Source organism: Myxocyprinus asiaticus, chromosome 13 (assembly GCF_019703515.2).
Source record: "Myxocyprinus asiaticus isolate MX2 ecotype Aquarium Trade chromosome 13, UBuf_Myxa_2, whole genome shotgun sequence".
In the NCBI taxonomy this organism is placed as follows: domain Eukaryota; kingdom Metazoa; phylum Chordata; class Actinopteri; order Cypriniformes; family Catostomidae; genus Myxocyprinus; species Myxocyprinus asiaticus.
Window position 1 is genome coordinate 21,333,965 of NC_059356.1, and position 21,167 is coordinate 21,355,131.

The 21,167-nt window shown below is 38.6% G+C and overlaps 1 protein-coding gene across 3 annotated transcripts in view; it reads right to left on the reverse strand.

The window, feature by feature from the left end:
- Positions 1–548: 548 nt before the first annotated feature.
- LOC127450156 (trinucleotide repeat-containing gene 18 protein-like) overlaps positions 549–21,167 on the reverse strand; it is a 97,425-nt gene continuing 76,806 nt past the window's right edge. For all 3 annotated transcript variants that reach the window (XM_051714001.1, XM_051713999.1, XM_051714000.1), the window contains exons 21-30: positions 20,998–21,139; positions 19,294–19,411; positions 9,780–9,855; positions 9,203–9,311; positions 8,100–8,216; positions 7,143–7,301; positions 5,495–6,795; positions 5,132–5,368; positions 4,898–4,972; positions 549–4,806 (exon numbers count right to left, since the gene is read on the reverse strand). In XM_051714001.1, the coding sequence (XP_051569961.1) occupies positions 4,600–4,806; positions 4,898–4,972; positions 5,132–5,368; positions 5,495–6,795; positions 7,143–7,301; positions 8,100–8,216; positions 9,203–9,311; positions 9,780–9,855; positions 19,294–19,411; positions 20,998–21,139 (2,541 nt within the window). In that variant the 3' untranslated portion in view covers positions 549–4,599. The remainder of the gene's footprint in view (positions 4,807–4,897; positions 4,973–5,131; positions 5,369–5,494; positions 6,796–7,142; positions 7,302–8,099; positions 8,217–9,202; positions 9,312–9,779; positions 9,856–19,293; positions 19,412–20,997; positions 21,140–21,167) is intronic.

A 21,167-nucleotide genomic window follows, 5' to 3' on the forward strand; every position in this document is an offset into this window, starting at 1 on the left:
GGGTCTGAATACTTATGTCAATGTGATATTTCAGTATTTTCTTATTTACACATTTGGAAAGTTATCAAAAATCTGGTTTTTGCTTTGTCATTATGGGGCATGGAGTGTAGATTGATGTGTAATTTTTTTTATTTAAAGCATTTTAGCATAAGGCTGCAACATAACAAAATGTGAAAATTAAGGGGTCTGAATACTTTCTGAATGCACTGTAACTTACAAACATAAGAAAATTAAGTAAAAGTACTTTTTCAATAAAAACATGTTCAGTGGCTTGTATGTTACAAAAACGCCACTTCTCATGTGAACGTGAGCCACTGTGAATAAGCTCCATCATTAAATTCTTCTCTATCAATATAATCTCTATCAATTATCTCTCTCTTTACTATCAATAATCATTAAGTGTTCTTCTTTTGTGTTCGGTATAAGAAAGTCACAGGTTTGGAATAACATTAGGGTGAGTAAATTATGACAGAATTTCTCTTTTTAGGGTGAACTATTCCTTTGACATGCAGCTATTGGAAAGATACACAAAACAAAAGGAGACAAACTCTATTCCATTTCATGACATTTATTGATCAACTAGAAAATACTGAGATACTAAAGAATCGAAAAACACTGAATGCTGGTTGCATCTGTAAAAAAAAGAAAAGAAAAAAAAAATCTAATTCCATTAAACTTTACGCACAAGTCAACAGCAATCTTCAATATCGGTTTCAGTTTTTTTTTTTTTACTTTATTTTTTTTTTTACAAGATTAAATGTGTGTACAAAGTATATTCATACTGATCTCCCCCTCTCATAAAAGGATCATTTACAAAACCTTGATGCATTTAAAATTTCAAATAATAAATTTAAAAACTATAGCTTTCTAAAAAAAACAAATTTTTTTTGTAACAGGACCTTACCAATGCTGAAGTAACAGCAGAACAGCAGATAACTTTCTCTCTCATCTCCAACATTCATGAACACGTTCCTTCCCTCACTAGCAGCTACCTCACAGAATCCAAATTCAGCAGTATTGCACATTAAGCATGGAGGACGATTGTTCTGAGAGGGGGAATGTCATAAAGAAATAAAACAATGATTTAGAAAACAAAAAGAAAAAAGTTTAACAGAATCATGCAAACAGTGAACTCTATTAAGCTTCTACTCGGCTATACACCATTTTCTCTAATATGCCAGTTAAACCTTATACATCATAAAAGACACTCAAACGGACCCTGGACAAGTAGCAGAGGACATCATCAATTCATCCCACATGACTGCTATAAGAAGAGGCCACCGTCTCATACAGTGACCTGAAGGGGAAAGGGATGGACTCTGATCTCCATTCACTTTACACTACGTCACAATAAGCAAAATATATATTTTTTGTGATTGCTCTAATATTATTCCTAGAAGCATATATGCGATTTCTAAAACATGCAGACAAAAATACTCTAAAAAGTGCTTTACAGCTTGACTCAAGCTCAGAGTAAACGTTTGTTTTCAGGGGCACTTAAATTGTACAGTTCAATAAACAGGCAAATATTCAACACAAAATACATTTTGTATTCAAAGATCATGTCAAATCAAATCAGCTTGTGTAATGTTGCGTCAGATTCTCTGTGCATTTTAAGATTATTTGGCATTTGAATAGGCTTTGGGTATGTGTAAAATCCTCAACCAAATTATGTGACTAAAAAAACAAAAACGGCCTGAATCGGAATAGGCTGAATATTGTTCAAAACCTCAAGACACCATACACAATGATAAAACATGTTAAGAAATACAAACTATTGAATATCAACAAGATATCATCTCTTTAAGAGAGATTGGGCAATGTTATGAAATGTACATAAAAATTCAGACATAAGACATATTTCAATCATTACCGTTATACTATCTGTAATAGTGTTAACACATTTCTAAGATGTAGAAGAAATTCTGAAATACTGGGTAGGCCAAATATTTTTCCAATCACTAAGACTGGAATTATTTAGTGTCCATACCCTTCTTGATCTCTCTATACTCCCACAAAAACAGGGGGAAAATAAAAACAAAACAACAAAGAATCAGGAAGAGTCAAATAAACATCATTCAGAGTCATTGGGGTATTCATGACAAACGTAAAAACAGACAATGATTTAAAAAGCCCACGCCTGGTGACGTTTCATGAGTGTAAAAATACCACTAAGAGAAAATATAAAATAAAAAAATTAAACCAAGGTGGGAGGTAGAAAGAAATACAAAGTTAAAAAATGTGGTTGGATATAATGGAGAGAAAAAAAGACGTAGACTGAACAAGAAGGCAACTGCAGAAATATTGAATCAAATGAGGCTTCTAACCTTGTGTTTTGAATATATCCTGGTAACCATACATGTTTAAAAAAAAATCAATGCAGATAGCATAACTGTTATTTCTACATTACAGCCTAAAACCATGTGAAATGCACAAGAACACTTTCCTTGCCAGCATCTAACAAAACATTTTTTCAACAAACACATTCAAACTAAAAAAAAAAAAAAAAAAAAAAAAAAAAAAAATTCATACCTCCGTTGAACCATAAAAATGAGGCACAAATAAAGAACCATAATCATAATTAAGAAATAAAAGCAAGGCTGAAAAACAGTGTCTTCAGCCAGCTCAGCATATAATGAAGCCAAATAAATCAAATACATTTGACTGGTCTTGATTAAAGAAGCAGCAAATCCGTAGCCTGGTCCTAACAGCACACCAGAGCCTCTGATGACTGATGGCACTTTCTTTGGAACACAATATAAATCAGTGGGACCTATTTTCAAAGACAACATTCAGACTTTGATTCTACCAGCATGCGGCAGCCTTTAGGGACCAAGGTTAAGGCTATTAAGGCCATGAACCAGAAAGAAACAGATTTAGAGAGGCGAAAATACCTCAGCTTTCGCTAACAGATAACGTCGCCGTGTGCCTTTGCTCTGACCTGCTCAACTATTTGTTAATTCTAAAAAAGTGCTTTCATGCATGACATGTAATTGCTTTCTGTGGGGAAGATTGGGGATATTTCTACAAAAAAAGGAAAGCCAAGTACAACAGATACGAAAAGCGAGCATAGCTTGATTACATGGTGTTTTGAAACTGTCATTCTCCATCTCACTATCTCTCACTGACCCTGAGAAGCAATGAGAGAACAACATTTTTTTGTCCAGCCCACCTGCGTGGGGGATTGTCAAGGGAAGTCTGTCCTGTGTAAGACCAAGGGCAGAATTTAAGTGCTTTCTGTTGTAAAACTGCATTATGGGACAACTGGCTCTGAACATGGTCAAATCCCACAAACCATTTGTCCTGTAATAGTAGTTTTGATATCACGATTACATTACATACGTCGTCATAGTGGGCATCTGAGATCAGTTCCAGTAACAACTTCAAGATCTTTTTGCTAAAACTAGTTCCTGATATTTATGTTTTAAATTTTATTCACAGTTTATTAAAGCTTTTTTAATTTTTTACTGCTTTAAAAAAAGTACTGTCACATAAACCTGATACACGAAAATAAAATATATTTGTCCATATCGTATATACTGTAGCTTGTCTGTATTTACAAACGGGGTCATCTGCATGATTTCTCTGAATCAACCGTCCCTGTAGAGCCCTTGACTCGTTAAAAGAAACCTTTTTGGCCTCCGTGGCTGAGGGAAATGATCATATAAATATTCAGATAGATCTTTCGGGCTGCTTGGTTGGAAAAGTGACTCACTTTATCCACTGAATAAACCGTTCTTGCAGACTTGCGCAAACCACAGTTCAGTCCTTGGGTTGTGAGGAAGGGGGAGACTTTTTATTTAAGTGCTCCTCACGTGGGCCGCAGCTAGAAGTCTGGTATTATTTTACCTGTCCAAATTCATTAGCCAGACCTTGTCCCTTTGAGTACTTGCAGGGGTCTAGAAGTAGTACACTGGACTGCGGAGCGTGTGGTGAAGATGGCTCTCTGGGCAGATAGGAACTGCAAGTGTGACATGCCCTGTCAGCTTAAATTACTCTTCCCATGCATTGGTCCCAGGGCCAAGGAAGCTGGTTTCAAGCAGGCCCTCTCACCCTGGAGACTGAGTCCCGTAGAAGTGGAGTCACATCCATTCCAGCTGCACTGGTGATGGGTGAGACGAAAGGGCTCAGCTGTGTAGATGCGTTTGACACGTTTCCGCTTTCTTTGACACATTTTCCTCTCTACTTTCTTGAACAGAGATTCTTTAACTGCAGAAGTCCAAAGAAATAATTTGTCCACCACATTCACATCACCAGATCAAGCAAGAGTGACCAACACAAGGTGCTCCATAAACGGGCAAGATGTTTTATGTCAAATTCCGAATCTGTACTACATAATTTCTACAATACTGAGTTCTACAATACCAAGTTACCGTTGAATGAAAACATTAAGCATCAAATGAATGTCACAGGTATGACATCTCTTAAAGCAGTCTTAAGTCAGGTAGTGACTGTAATCTCAGCCACTTGTGTGTGTCTTTGTCAGAACATTTTCCATACTTGTTGGATTAGTTGGACTTTGAGTAAAACCACCAAATCTGTCAAGCCCTTGTGTCTGGTATCTCATTCCTTATGTCCATATGTCTCATTTGTTGCTCCTCAGCAGATGACTGGAACCCCATCTGTGTTGAATATCATTCCAGTGGTGGGTTCATAAGTGCCTGCTAGGTAGTAAAGGTCTTCACTGTCCTGGTACTTCTTTGTTTTAATCATCTGCTCATATTGCTCTAGACTGACCACCAGACATTTATGAGAAATGGTTTGAACGTCATTCTCATCAATGTGAGAGGACTGGTACAGCGCTCGCTAGAAAAAGTAACAGGCAAATGGAGATCAATCAATCTTTTTTCCACAAAAACCAAGACGATTAAATGATTTATTGCATTGATTACCTTACCTCCATGAAGTCTTTCCTCTGGTTGGAAGCTTGCAGAACAGCAGGAAGACTTTGGCCAGACATTTGATCCCAGTTCTATAAAAAAATTTTTTTAGAAGTTACAAACCCAGATTAAGGAAAGATTTGGATAAAGTAAAAATCCAGTGCTAGCATAAAAAAAAAAGAAAAAAAAAAAGCCTTTGAGCATTTAAGTCTGCAACACATATTATGTTTGTTTACTGAGCACCAAGAAACCTTTTTGTCATGAAGTTTCTTTCCAGGGTTTGTCTCCTCTGGATGATAGAACCATTTGACCCGGACCACCATGTTGCTTCCCCAGGACTCCCACATGCTCTGGATGTGTCCAATGAAGGGGAGGTTGGGTCGTCCAGCAGACAGGAACACCGCACAGTCTCCAATACAGATCATTTCCTTCCCACGCATTATGGCCTTGTAGAAAAGCTTCTTTGCCTTCCCTTTCATTCCCCGCCTCTGTTAAAAGTTGAAGGAAAAATTGTTTTCTAGTGGAATTTAACAAAGCAAAGACATGTGATCCCAGAGTGGCACCCACTGTGGTTGGCTTTTACACAACCCTAAAATCCCTCAAATCTGACTCACCTGAGTAGGCTTTCCAAACCACTTCCATAGCTGTCTGGCAGGAAGGAAAGCTGAGATCTTAGGTCTGTTCTCTACAGAGGGTAGTCTTTGTCTTTTTGCCAACTCCTTAGTTGTTGGAAGGTGGATTCCCTCACGTCTTTTAGGGCGACCAACACCCTGCTTCACCTTCTGCTGCTTCTGGGGCTTTTGTTGCTGGGGACACTGTTCCTGTTGGGTGGTAGAAGAATGTTGCTTCTGGATCTTATGGATGTTGGCTGAAAGCCCTGCTTTTGCCTTTGTCTTCTCTTCCTCCTCTTGAGGTGGCACCTGCTCCACAGGAGATGGTTGAGAAACAGTGACATGTTCTTCATCTGAGCTGCAGGAGGATTCTTCATCACTTGTGGTGGAGGAGGATGATGATGAAGAGGAGGAAGAGTGGGATCCGGCTGAGGATGAGGAGCTGCTGGTTGAAGTGCTGGACGAGGTGGGGCTTGATGCCCGTGAGCTGTTGGAGCTGGTGGAGTCTTGTTTGGGCTTCTTGTCCTGGGAGGCCCCTTGCTCTTCTCCATCGGATTCAGAGCTGCTACTGCTACTACTACTGCAGTTGGGACACTCTTGCTCCCTCTTTTCCTTATCCCCAGAGTTGCTCACATTCATCAGACCATCACTGCCACATCCCAGTTTACGAACGCTGTAGGTGGACACGCTCTCAGCATTAGGGGGCTCTGCCTCAACTGGCTTGGTCTTTGCTTTGAATGTTTTTTCAGTGGTGGTGGATACCGTCATGTAGCTGACACCCATTACTGACTTATTCTCATGTTTGGAGAGGTTCTGGCCCTCCATCATCATCAAGGCTTTGGTCTTCTTGGTTTTGGGTGACATGACTCCTTCATGGTCGAGTTTGATCAGGATTTCAGTTTGAGGTTGCTTGCGTTGCATTTTTACACCAAACGCTGATGTCTCCTCCTCTGCCTTTCGCAAGCGCTTCACTGGCTTTCCTTTCCCTGCGGGACTCGCAGTCCCATTGTTGGACATAAAGGAGGCCAGAGAAGTGGAGGGCTCATTATAGAGATCCACAGACAGAACTTTTCCATAGAGTGGTGGAGAATAGACAGACTGAGGCTGGGAACGCACTTTGGCTGGGGGCTTGATTCCTGTGGTTTTCTTCTGGCTTTCATTTGATACGGAGATGGAGGGGCCGGCTTGCTTAATTTTTCTACCTGGCTGTGGGACGCTTTTTTGGCTGGACAGGGGCCTCTCGGGGACCTGCGTTGGGGCTGGTGTGTCAGTCTTTTCATGCTCCTTTGGAGTGACTTCAGGCTCTGGAAAGCAGAACAGGAGGGAAGGGTTTAATATGCCAGACCAAAAACACTCACACAGAACGCTGGGAGGCTGAAAGCTGTTCCTGTTCTGGCAGAAAGCTTTTTTCCAACCATAAGAAAATGATTTAAAATCTGTAAAAACCACCAATACACTTTTGCAAGTTCACTACATTTCTCATTTCAGTAATTCTAGTTCTGACTGCTTAATGTTTAAAGCAATGTAATAATCACCTTTACGAATAATAATAATAATAATAATAATAATAATAATAGTAATTATGTTGTGCTTTTTGTACATGCTTAAATTTGAATGAAGGCAAGTGTTTGGTTTAAGGAGTGGAAATTACCAGGCTTTGGTTTGGGTTTTCTCCCTCGACCCCTACTTTTTGGGACAGACTCCTCAGTGCTTTTGGGAGGCGTCTCTTTGCCCTCATGAACATCCTTACTGCATTTCCTTCCTCGTCTTCTAGTGCTGGCCACAAGGAGGGCAGGGGATGGTTCTGCACCTGTTCAGACACACATTCAGTTTAGAAAATATCACTGAATGCATTTGCATGCGTCTTACATCGATTATGCTTAATAAGCGTGAAAGGTCATGTACATGCCTTAAATGGTTTTCTTTCATTGCAAAAAACAATGAGCACACATAGATTACCCTGATGTTGCTCTGCATCTAAACACGTTTACAGGCATTCTTACCAGCTTATCCAATGTGCGTGTAGACAAGTACATGACTGTTTTTGATTTGACATCAATATCAGAGAAAAAACAGATAACTTTTTTTTGGAATAAGTTTTGAAATAGTTTTATTATAGTTATCAACATATTGTGCATGTAAACATGCTCATTAATAGACACCAAAATAGTTTAGAACATTTGTAATATTTCAAAGCCTATTTGCCAGTTGAAAACTGTAAAAATGAATCAAATCAAAATAAATTGCCTTAGTAACCAAACTATTTGCAAATGTCCAAATGTTTTCCTTTGATATATTTTGAAAGTTATCATACACAAAATTCACAGACAAATACAGAGATATTAATATTTAAACCCAGTGCTCTTTAATACTGCACACAAATTCAAACCTCTCAGTTTCACTCAATCAAACGCAATCCACTGGCAGCTTTTACTCTTTTACTCAATACATCAAGCTTCAAGTGCAAAACCAAACAAAATCAGTGGCTGCATATTCTCCAAATCAAACAGAGCACATATGGGGTGTTTATATAACTTGGACGTTCAGGTAATGTTTTAGGCACTATTTCGTGCCTTGGCGTTTACTCCCTACTTTGCTGAATACTCACACTGAATCTTGTAGTCCGGCGGCAGCAACCTAATATGCGAGATTGGGATCCGCCCAGTGTCTCCGTCATCAAACTCCACTGTGATCAAGTCGTCCGCTTCTTCCATGTCTGGGCTCCCTGGGGACACGTAACAGGATTGAAGACTGACGCAAAGGAATGCGCATCACCTCAATTTATGTTTCCACTGAGTGAAACAGCAAATACTGCAGCGCAAAAAGCAGCCACATATTTCTCAGCGGTGCAGTAGAGGCTGCAGGGATTCATACAGGGCCTTTTCATTCTCATTGGTTGACAGCAGCAGTAGCAGCGACCTCCCTTTAAGAGTTTCTTGACAAGTCTCCAGCTCCCTCCCTTCCTTAGCAGGAGGGAAAATAAATAATAATAGAGCAGAGCTCCGCATGTAGCTAACCACATCATCCTTCATTCCCTGGCTCAGTTTATCTGGCAGTGCTTATAGGCTTGCTTGGCTAAAAGATTTAGATTAAAGGAAATGAAACAAGCCTGTGCTCTGAAAAGTTTTCTTACTGTGTCTCTGTTCGGAGCACAGTGGACATTTGTACGTAATTTTCCACTCCAGAAACACAGATACAGTAAAACACTGCCTTTGTATAAAATTCAAGTCTTCGCACCTTATTGGTTCTCATCTCATTTCTTTATTCATTCTCTTTAGCGATGAGAGCCAATGAGGTTGGCTGTTGTCGTCGTGGCTGCAATATTTGATTTAAGCACATAACTTTATTAATATGACTGATTTAAGAGTGAACGATGAATTACATTTCATTCGCACAAAATGATTGTATTGGTTCAGAAGACTTCGAATATACTGCATGAGTCGTATCAATTACTTTTACTGTGATTTTATGGTGTTTTCTTTGTCCTTTTTCCAAATTTGCAGACCAGAGTTACTTACGTTATGACGAAAAATCCCAGTGAAGCCTTTTAAATAATTCACCTTATGTGTTTCAAGGAAGAAAGAAAGTTATACATGTTTGGAGCAACATTAAGGTAAATGACAGAATTTTAATTTTTGAGTGAACTATCCCTTTAATAGCCTGTATTAGCCTGTGAAAGGTGCTAAATTAAGAGGAACAGGCAAGCGCTACCTCTTACGACCGTGCCAGGGTAGAGGCAACGGTACTGCTGGCTCCAGTAGGCTGCAATCCTGGTCCCTTGGGGAAGGTATCTGACAGAGGGGGGCTTCACATCAATTATCTGTAGGACAGAGGCAGTGAGAGAGAAATATTAAATCAACACCTGCCTGCATTAACCATGTGACACTTTGCGACCATCTATCTGGTAAGATGAATAACTAATGAATAATTTTCTAGTGAGGAAATGTATTGTTTTTGTTGTTGTGTATAATCCATCTTAGAGAGGCTGTTATGGCTAAGGTTGCTTTTGGCAGTGGTCTGCTTCCAATGGTACATTAGGAAGGAGAGGAAGTAGTCAAGAGTGTGTGTGCCTAAATCAACAGACAGAGGTACTAGAGCAAAACATGCCCTTAGCTTAATATCAGGGGAAGGTGCTAAACCGTTTCTATATTACAGCATGCCCCGGGCATGTTAGCAGAGAGAGAGAGGAAGCCGAGGAGTGTGCCTGGAGTAAAACACAGGCCCGTTGTGGTGAGCCGTAACACGTATGTGGGTCAGTGACTAGTGCAGGGCATTGTTGTGTACTGACCGCCTCCTGTAGCAGCTGCTCCAGACAGTAGATATGTGGCCTGTTCCCCCTCTCGCCCTCCACCACCACACTGTATCTGTAAGACAGGACAGCATCATGAGCCCAAAACAAACCTTAAAAAAAAAAAAAAAAAAGACTAAATCTGAAAGGCTCAAACACAGAGATATAAATATACCGTTGTCCTGGAAATATTAAAGTAAACATAAAACAGCATTCGCAACCTATATTACTTCCGTAATTTAACATATTTCTGAGTCAAATTCTCTCATCATTTACTCACCCTCATGATATCCCAGGTGTGTATGAATTTCTTTTTTCACCAGAACACATTTGAAGAAATATAGAAAAATATTTCAGCTAAGTAGGTCCTTAAAATGCAAGTGGATGGTGATCCGACTTTTGAAGCTCCAAAAAAAATCACAGACAGTCAGCATAAACGTCATCCATACGACTCAAGCAGTTAAATTAATGTCTTCTAAAGCGATACGATCACTTTTGGGGCAAAAATGATCAATATTGAAGTACTTTTTAACTATAATCGATCGCTTCCTATCAGCAGCTGTATGCGCGTGACATAATTGCGTTGGCATGTGAGACACGTGAGAACTGATGCACGTGCAACATACCCGGAAGAGCAGCGCTGTTTACAAGTGATTAGGAGGAATGCTGTTCAGATGCTTGGTTGGTTTTGGTTTAGATCTGTATTTATCTGTTTGTTTACTCACAATGGTGCGTTTGTGTGCTTATCCTGGATGTCTCAACTGAGATAAGAATGTGAGGTTACATTCGTAACATGCCAACGCGAATACGTCACACGAGAGACCGCGTGATCTTAGCCCTTTTGTGAAGCTTACCTGAATTGATGGATTATAGTTAAATTATAGTTACATCATTATCAATCTTTTTCCACAACAAAAGTGATTGAATCGCTTTATAAGACATTCATTTAACTGCTGGAGTCGTATGGATGACGTTTATGCTGACTGTCTGTTCTTTTTGGATCACCATCCACTTGCATTTTAAGGACCAACTGAGCTATTTTTCTATTTTGACAGATTTGGAAACTGTGCTCAGTGCATAATGGTTTTGTCTAAGAATATATCAAGCGGGCTGTAGAGGAGAGATGCAGAGGGGCTAAATCAAAAGTCTCAGCAGCCCAAAAGCTGAGGCACTTTTAACATGCAGACAGGGCTCCTCTGAGAACTACACAGAGCTTTGAACCAGCCTTTATTCACAATACCCATCGGAGCCTGGCTTTCTCTCTAATCACCCTCCCCTTTATTCACGCTTGACTTCAGGGACGAAATTTGGAGGGCCGTGCATTCCTTGCCCGATAAATTTCATCCTTTTGCGGCTCTTTTATTGTCAAGAAGTCAGCGCTGTGGGGATATGCCTGATAAGTCAAACAGTTTCTTGACACATCGCAAGTGAGAGCCAAAATGGTCTCTGACGCAAATGGAAAAAAGGAATAAAAGGCAGGCAGGCTAGGGTAGGTTAGTGCGTAGGCAGAACAGAATCCAAACACAGGCTTCTAGCTCCTGATTTGGAATATTATTGGAACATTATTCCAGGAAGTTCACTTCTAGCTCAAGATAAATTACAGTTTCCACTGCCAAAGTGAACCACCAAGCAAATATATCAATATTGTTCAATAAAAAGAAAACTTTAAAGGATTAGTTCACCCAAAAATGAAAATTCTGTCATCATTTACTCACCCTCATTTTGTTCCAAGCCTGTAGGACTTTCTTTTGTAGAATACAAAAGGAGAAATTTTGAAAGAATGAGCTGGCCATTTTTCACCCCATGCAAATACAAAGAATGGGGACTGGAGCTTTCAAGCTTCTAAAAGGACGCAAAAGCATCATTAAAGTAGTCAACATTACATACAAGCATTTTCAATTTTGGGTGAACTATTTCTTTAAGAGTCTTATGGGTTGTTGGAAAAAGAGAGAACACAGTGAGTGGCCCTTAAAGGCGCAGGTCACTCTGTATCATGTAAAAGGGTGTGAGCACATGGCTTCTATAAATCAGCATGGGCGCATGCATACAGCTGCATATGTGACAGCCAAGATTCTTAGCCACTTCTGATTACAAAAAAAAAAAAAAAAAAATCCTGACAGTTGGATGTTTGGCCTTTTTTCATTTGGATTCATGAGGGTGCCTGCAGTTCAAGCATGGACTCAGAGCTAGCTTTCAGAGGTGTCCATCACCGACTGGCAGCCTTATTACTGTGACACGGACCTGGGAGGTGATGTGGGACAGCCTCCCCAGAACACTTCCTCCTGGAGCTGGCCTGAGGGGGAGGACTCTGCCAGCCAAACCTGATTGGTTGTGTCTGCAAAGCCTGGGATAAATTCACACCAGCTGCCTCATGGGGGAGAAAGATTGACCAGGCTCAGACCACATGCACAGGGTTAAATATCTCTCTGTGGATGTTGTGGATGGCTCGCCTGATATAGGTTCACAATATGGGAATGTTCACCTTAAAATTTGTTTTTGTTCACAAGTGGAATGGAAGGTATTTTGTAATGGTCAGTATGGAGTCATTTCTAATGGTAATAAATGTTCTTATGGAAAAGTTAATCTACTTTTATTTAGCTACATTGGCCCTATCAAGTTCGAAGTGCTGTACATTTTTTAAACGGCTCTTTGGAATATTTGATTCTGATTGGTCAACTGCAACATTCCAGGGTTAAATATCTTCTATTTTGGCAAACTGAATAACTGATCGTTGTCCGTGGCAACAGATTCCTACAAGAGGTTTTCCGATATATTGGTTTTACCGATTAATTGGTGCTGATAAATGCTTTTTGGAACTAGCAGTTATCCGCAAAAATGTATGCTTTTTTTTATTTGTATTATTATTATTCATCTGTTTCTCTTTGGCTTGGTTCTACAGTATATCAGCGGGCTTAAGAAGTGAAATTAAAACAATCATGTGGGGATTTTCTGTATCCAAATCTTTCATCATTAGCCTAGTTTCCATCCACTTTTCACGCTATTTTGTTATCGACAAAGTGAAAATGCATAAAAAAATGCCGTCTTCTGCCTGTTTCCATTCAAATGGCCTTTTATCGATAAAAATGGTGTGCGTGATGATGTCATGCCTAAAAAAACACTTTGTCGCATAAGTTTTGGTTTATCGCAAAAGAAATCTGCCCTGAAGCCGTTTCCATTCAGAAATGTGTTTTTATCGCTAATTCACCTCCCAGATGTCCCTAATTGTTTTCCTCCGAAGTTTTGGTAAAATGGGGAGAGTATTGAGACAATTCATTGAAATTAACCAGCTAACTGTCACTTTAATTCACAAATAAATGCAATCAGAAGATGAGGAATTGCAATCAAAAGGGAGCTGTTGCCCTTCTGATAGGACTGTAATATTGGTCCTGATGTTGTGTCTAATCACAGGTCGCCACCGGTTCTGACCTGAAAACGAACAGTTACGGCCCTGTTCAAGCTGGAAACCTGCACCAAGTAGTGGGGGAACTTTCAGTCTTAGTATAAGGATCATCCATCGATGTGTATATACTGTGTGCACAGCTATTAAAGACAAACTGATGCAATGTAATATCAGGGTTTACATATATGATACATTCCTGATATTCAATAGGCTATTTTGAACAATCATCTAATCTAAAGCATTGCCATCACAATTACATTATGTCCTGTATATTTGTCCCACAACTTTTAACGACCAACTGAACTTGATTATCATCTAAAATTAATTTTAGCATCATAATGCAGTTTACATTTTCTGAAGAAGACCAGCAAATGCAATCCGAGGTAAAGAGGGTTAGATTTAAAATATTGAAAAGTTTTAAAAGGTTCAAAAGCTCGTTTTCTGAAAGTGAACTCCGCATTGGACAAATAGTTCTGATAGTTTATAGTCTTGAAGTGTAGAAAATGTCATTCAGCTGACTTTATTCGTCTACAGAACAGGGTACGGCTAATTTTAAGTTTGTGTGAAAAAAGGCATATATAGGTCTAAAAATATATATTTTTTTCGTTTGGTAATTTATTTTTTTAATTTAATGCGTTTTTCGTTTGGTAATTTATTTAATTTAATACAGGGAATTTTGCCAGCATTTTTTCAAAAGCTAAACAATTTAATAGAATTGGGCTATATGTTAGTGTTAAAAAAAAAAGCACACTGAAGCTTTTCTTCTAGTATTGTGTATTTATTTTTAATTTAAAACATCTTTGTGCACAGAAATTATGTTATTTGTATTGTGGGCTAATTCCTTGACTGCTGTCTATTATTTTGAATGGTGTGTAAAAGAAACTTTAATAAATAAACGGATGTCTACCGTGATTAAATTAATCGCAAAGAGTTTTCATTAATTTGTTCTCTGTGTACTTGTCAATGTGCATGTCTTGATACGAGATATTTGTGTTGGTACACCTGGAAGTGTCATGTTTGCAGTGATCGGATCTTTATGCCATTCAGATCAATCCATAATCACGTACAATAAATTGGCTTTCAAGGATCCTATTCCTTGTCGTCATGATTAACACAGGCTAACGATTGGGGCAAATTCTGTCATGTGACACTATATTTTTGCGTTAATGCCAATTTTCTCAACAAGAAGTGTTTCCAAACCAGTTTTTCGTGACATCTGATGTATCAACATAGAGTTTATGCGCTAGTGTTAAACGGAAAAATATTATGTCGACACTTGTGAAATTTTAGCGATAATTTGTGTTTCCATCAGCTTAATTTTGATGCGCTAAAACTTTTTCACAAAAAAAACATTGGAAGGAAACGTAGTTATTGACTATCCATATTTTTTTCCCTCACTTCAATGCATATTTTGTTATTTTGATTATTCAATGCATGCAAAGAAAAATGTGACTATATAGAAACATGCCCTGTCAGCACATACATAGTGTCTCCAACTTAATATCTTGTGAATAATAACAAACCTTATTCCTCATTCAAATTTGGTGAATATAAAGCTTAATGTGGTAAACAGTTTATTATAGAGCATTGTAACGAAGCCAAGTCTCTATCATCTCAAAATAAGAGTCCGTTGTGTTTTTTGGGCTTGTTTTTAGTTAAAAGTCCCACGCTGTGTACCAAATCTTCATTTTTTTTGTTCTTCTGGTTATTATTGGGAATTTCATTGAACAACCTGCATCTGGGGTTTTATTAATTTTAGCCTCCATGTCTGTGCCCGTTTTCGTACGGAGAGACTAAGAACATTTTTTTTTTTTTTTTTACATTCTATGCATCGATTTTAAAAACTCAACCGATTAATTGGTTATCTGCCTTTCCCACCACATTAGTTAATAGTATCAGCAAAATCCACTATCGCTCGACCTATAATTCCAACACTAGCTATGCTAGTTTATTGTCTCTTGTGGTCTTCTCACATAATAAAATAATTTGAATTCAAAACAATAATTCATGTCCATTTATTGGACAAGTAGCCACATCAGGGTCCTGATCACCCTGAGAGTGAATATATACCAGCACACAATGCTATTTGCAACATGAATTTCCTCTCTAAGATGACATTCAGGTACCTTTGATTATTGTTAGAACAGAGACAGTTGGAACTTTAGTGGTGAAAATTCTCTTTATACAGAGCCACTGTTCTAAAATGAAATTATAGAAATTACAAAAATAAAAACGGAGAGTCAGTGAAGGATGGAGTGAAAGCTTCAATTAGTTCCCCATTACCCATAATAATGGGCCTGTGCTATTAGCATGGTCTTCACGCTTAAAAGTGTGACAATGGCTTTGCCAAAGAACTTTTCAGAGCAGAAAACACAGGCTTCACGGAAGCTGAAGCAAAGGCAGAGATCAGACACGTTTCCTTTCCCTGGATTTCAGTTCCAATTCAACATTAGTTGTGTGAATTATTGACTGCACAATTAAGCAGTCCACTGTCATGAACTGCAAGCACGTTTATGCCCACAGAAGCCCAGGCTCTCCACAACAGGCACCGTTAATGAAGACAGGTGAGGCTCATAAACAGCAGCAGAAGAGGTGGCATATAAACATCTGAGTGGCCAAAAATGGATTTTCAATCTCTAGATGCGTTTAAGGTGTTTAAGAATTAAATTTCCAGAGGGCAGGGCAGAGGCAGACAACAAACGATCTGTTCCAGTTGAGCCCTCCGTGCTAGTGCCTGACTCTTACTCTTGCTCTAGTCATATTAAATCCTCTCACTACCAGTTCTCACCATCACACCAAAACACCGCTTTGAAGATCTGCAGTAAAGGCCTAAGAGACACAGTCCTGCACAAAAGGCACCTTCCTTAGCTGGAACAAGCTATTTTTAGTACGAGACATACGCACACATTGAGAGTGAGAGAGCGAGTGATATTTCACTGCCTTATGACAAATCACTAATTATTCCACGCAAACTTACAGTAAATTAACAGATAAAGCATTGAATTACTGCTTTCTAAATAACCCATTTAAGTGTATGATTTTATGCCGCTAAATTAATCAAACAGAATTGCAAAAATAATGACTGTTTTCAAACATGTTTACCCAACAAACTCACACCATTGGTTTAAGTAAATTTTTGGTTATTAAATTTTTTTTTTTTTTAAACAAAGACATGAATAGCATTTTTAGAAATATATTGAAAATATGTTGAATACACTTACATGAGATGAAGATTTCAGTTTCAGTCATATCAGAAACCCAATTGTTTAATTTTACATAGAGCGGGTTGCCCCCTCATGGGTGCTGCCATGTTTACAGCACATGACACTGTGTCATGCAACTGACTGAGTTACTACCACTAATAATGACAATAATAATAACACAACATGTTTACTTTATCACGGATAAACGGCGCAACATCAAATGGCAATCGTGAGTACACAGTGGTCTACAGCTGGGAGAGAGCTGGAGAGACGCGGGCCTCCGGTCACAGTCCAGCACGCAACAATGCGTGAAATTTCATTTGGATTAAATCCAAGAATGTACATAATAGAGATGTATGTAGTATGAGACGGAGAAAAACACAGACTAAAAATAACAAAACAGAAGACAAACAAACATGTTTGATGTGAAGCGGCAGCAAACAAACTTTCAGTATACAGGACGATGGGTGTCAGTATAGTCCAAAACCACAAGTCCTACTCGAACCGATGGGATCAAAGTCTTTCTAGCAAGTCAGTCCACTGTCGGCAATCTATGGAATGCCCCAGTGCAGCTCCTATCTACTTGAATGGGGGAACACCAAACTCTCATAAACTGCTTGTCAAGCTTACATTTAACGTACGTAGATATTTCACATCAGCAGTAAAATCTGACAACACTGGTATCATAAATTGTGCTTCTTTGCCACATATTATGCTAAAAAGTGCAAATTTCCAGGCTTGTATAGCTAATGCACATGTGCGTTCTCTAGTTGATTGATAGGCGATGTCTGTATCTAAAAGGTGATTGGCTCTTTTAACTAAGGCAGGACTACCTTTCTACATCCGTTGACTGTTGGGCGCAAGTACTCCTTGGTTGGCGTTCCAATTTCTCCCATTAATTTTAATTGAAGTGACCCGTCTCTCATAAATAAATAGTCTCTGGTAAGATGCAGAGCCAATTAAAAACTTACTGAGTGCACCTTTAACCAATGTTGAAATGCCCAAACAAACAGCGCAACAGACCCAGTGTTACACATTTCGTCCTACAAGTGGCTTACTTACAGATGTCTCTGCATTTTAAACTGGGTCATGATGAGACAGTATTTTAACACAGAAAAAAAATTACACACTTCAGCTTTAAGAATTTAGTGTGTTACAGGAACTAGCGTCCAAATATCCCCTCTCATTAAAGTTCCCTGGGCCAGATGCTGCAACCGTTTGACATTTTTTCAGCAAATGAGATTAGCCTTTATAGAAATGACTTAGAAAGGAAGTCTCTTACCCCTAAATAGACTAAAACTTGTTCATCCAAGTGGATAGGCCATTGGAGACTACAGAAGGCAATCAAAACCCAAACAAAGCAAAACTGCCCATTTCAGTTTTCTTTTCCCTCAAGACACTTCACACCCCTTCTGTTTACTGACCATGCAAAATGATGGACTTCCTAATTTTTCCATGGTGAAATAGTGAAATATTGCCAGTTTTCACATTGTAAGGTCCTGTACTTACAATGTGAAAACTGGCAATATTTAATTTCCTCTAAAAGTAACTGGTTCTAGTAAGAAGTTCAGTAATAAAATGAACCTGTTAATGGCCAGAGATCTACAGCTAAATAGACTACAACAGTGACTGTCCGCTTGTTTTGCAGTCTTGGTTCCAGAAGTTTGTTTTCCCCCACTCATTTTCTCCATTGCCATTTCAAAAAGGTCTTAAATAAAGACTTCTAAGCCTTGAACCAAACTAACCAGCTTTGAAATGAATGACAACATTTGATTCAAATCAAAATTGTGAAAATCTAACTAATCTTAACTAACCTGCAAAAACCATATATGCTGCGTTTCTCATTTTCATGGAAATATTAGCTATGTGTCCATCCATGTTGCGAGCATATATGTTTTTTTGAGTGCATTTTGGACCCTTTATTTGCATCTTAGTGTATCCATTCAGTATTTAAAACAAATGTGTGGATGGTAACCCAGCTACTGAGTTCTTTGATTGGTGGATTTTGCTTTAGAGTTATCAATAGTGTAGCACTTTGCCTGAAAATTGGCAACTGACCTTTCGCTAAGCCCCGACCCCCTTGGCTACCGTTGCTCGCTCTGACAAGCTTTGCAGAACTTCCCATAGGAATAAATGAGATTGCCATGAACAGCGAGTTTTTTTTTTCAAATATTCTCAGAAACAGAATTGACAATATTCTTACATGGGCTAGAAAGACATTGTAAAGCATATTTATCTGACAGTTTTTGTCAAATAAACCGTTAAATTACACAGTAATTCGATTGAAAACCGTGTGAATCAGAATCGAGGCAAATGATTATGAAAAGAGAAAAGCGTCATTTGATGGATATTACACACCTGATAACATTAGTGTGCATGAACAAAATTGCTAATAACATCTCATATCACACTCACTATAATGCTGTTAACTCTATTTACTATTTTCTTTACTAAGATCTGAATTAATACGTAAATGTATTAATGTTAACATATTAGCTTTAATTTACCTTGGAGCAAATGTAGGTATCCTTGCTGATGTTACACGTGTTAATTTGGGAATGAGGAATGACAGTTTAATTCATAGTATGCTCTTCTTGATATTAAAGATTTTTAAAAAGAAAGAAAAAACACTGCGTGTATCCTCTCTGGGTACCTCATGTCACTTGTAAGAAAAATGTTGCACAGCAACAGTTGCAATGATAGGATTAGTCAGAAACGCTTTTAAGGCAGGGCTTAGCGAAGGGTCAATTAATCACACTTATTGTCTATACAAAGTATACACAATTACTTGACCACTCTGGATGGGATTTTTACTTCTGGTCCACTTTTGTGGTCTATAAATAAGCTTAAATAGGTAAACAGGTCAGGAGACAGAGAACATAAGAAAAACAGCTTGGGTGGGGTTTCTTACATGTCAGGAGAGTGAACGGTGCTGACATGTCCGGCGTACAAGAGTTTGTCATCCATAGGGATGAGGACCCGTAGTCCATCCTGCAGTTCATCTTTGTTAATGACACAGTTCCGGGGGGCTGAGGGGGAAATGGAGGGAGGTAAGCAAGGCTAGAGATATAGAGGTGTGTCCAAACTTGTGCCTCTCGCATCTCATACTTGTACATCTCATTGTCGCCTGAAAGCTCTAAATGTTGCAGAAAACGTATGTGTGAGCTCATCCCAATAATGTACGAATGCAATCAGGCCGAATTGATTTTCTGATTTTAAATGGCGGATTAAGATAAAATAAGCTGTGAAATTACCTCTCCCTCACGTCATTCAAAAGACATTCACTTTTAATTGCATGCATGGCCAAGAAAATGAAGTCTAAATTTAGTCGTAAAACAGCAATTAAAAATGGGAGAGCAATAGGGAAAAGAGCTCAGCTGTCTTGCTGACATGAGGGAATGTGAATGGAGTATGTATGCGTTTCAGTGTTTCCTGCACCGCTATCTCCAGATATTTTATAGTTGTGAGCTTGCAGTCACAATTGAATGCGATGAGATAAAAATCCTGTGTACCGCGAAATAACGGCAAAACACACCACGTCTTTCTATTGATTTGTTTACATTAGTCATGCTGTTAGTGCAGTCCGAACAAATGACCCTTATAAGCCGCTTCTATTAATGAATCAATCCAAATGACTGTTCAAATCAGTCTGATGAATCCTTCACTGAATTAACAAACTAAATCAGAATGGTTACATCTGACTCCCTTACTGAACCGCAAGTTTTTATTTTCAGTCAAGACTCATGACTGACTTAAAAGGAATAATCAGGTTCAATACAAGTTAAGCTCAGTCGACAGCATTTGTGGCATAATGTTGATTACCAAAAAAAATTATTTCGACTCGTTCCACCTTTTCTTTAAAAACGCAAAAATCAAGGTTACAGTGAATCACTTACAATGGAAGTGAATGGGGCCAATTTTTGAGGGTTTAAAAGCAGAAAAGTGAAGCTTATAATCTTATAAAAATACTTGCATTAATTCTTCTGTTAAAACATGTACTATTTGAGCTGTAAAGTTGTTTAAATTGTCATTTTAGGGTTTGTTGACATTACATCGTCATGAAAACGAAGATGTAAAATTGGCTATAACTTTACACAGAAAAGGTTAGGGAGTGATTTTATCACACTAAAATCATGTTTACGTGCATATCCTTTATGTCTTGTGGCTATACTTTTGAAAGAGTATTTTAACGTAAAAACTGGCCCCATTCACTTCCACTGTAAGTGCATCACTGAAACCCAGATTTCTGCTTTTTCTTTTTAAGAAAAGGAGGGGCGAGTCAAAATAAATGTTTGTGGTAATCAACATTTAGCCATGAATGCTGTCGATTGAACTTGTATTGAACCCAGAATATTCCTTTAAAATTAAATGAGATTCATTTTGTGTACTTGGAAGATTTATGAAATGTGTCAGTTATTACACTTGTTCGTATGACAGTAGTAAAAAAAGATACACATTTGCAACACTTTTTACAATAAATTATACTTTAATTTCAATAAAAACATTAAAATAGTTTTATAGAATTATGTGTGTGGGTGTATATGTATGTATGTATAAATAATGCACTCCCACTGCAAAAGCAGCATTCTACAGGAAAGACCTGAGTGTTTCTCACCAGGGGTGCAGGGTCTTTCAGGCTGAGCGTTCACAGGGGGATTCTCGTCCTCTGAGAAGCTGCTGTCCTGGTTAGGCTCAAAGTCCTCATCAGCAGCCATACTTTCCATCAGTTTACTGACAGCGCCGCCTTTCCCTCGAGCCTGCGGGAGGAATTCAAGCACAATTTGC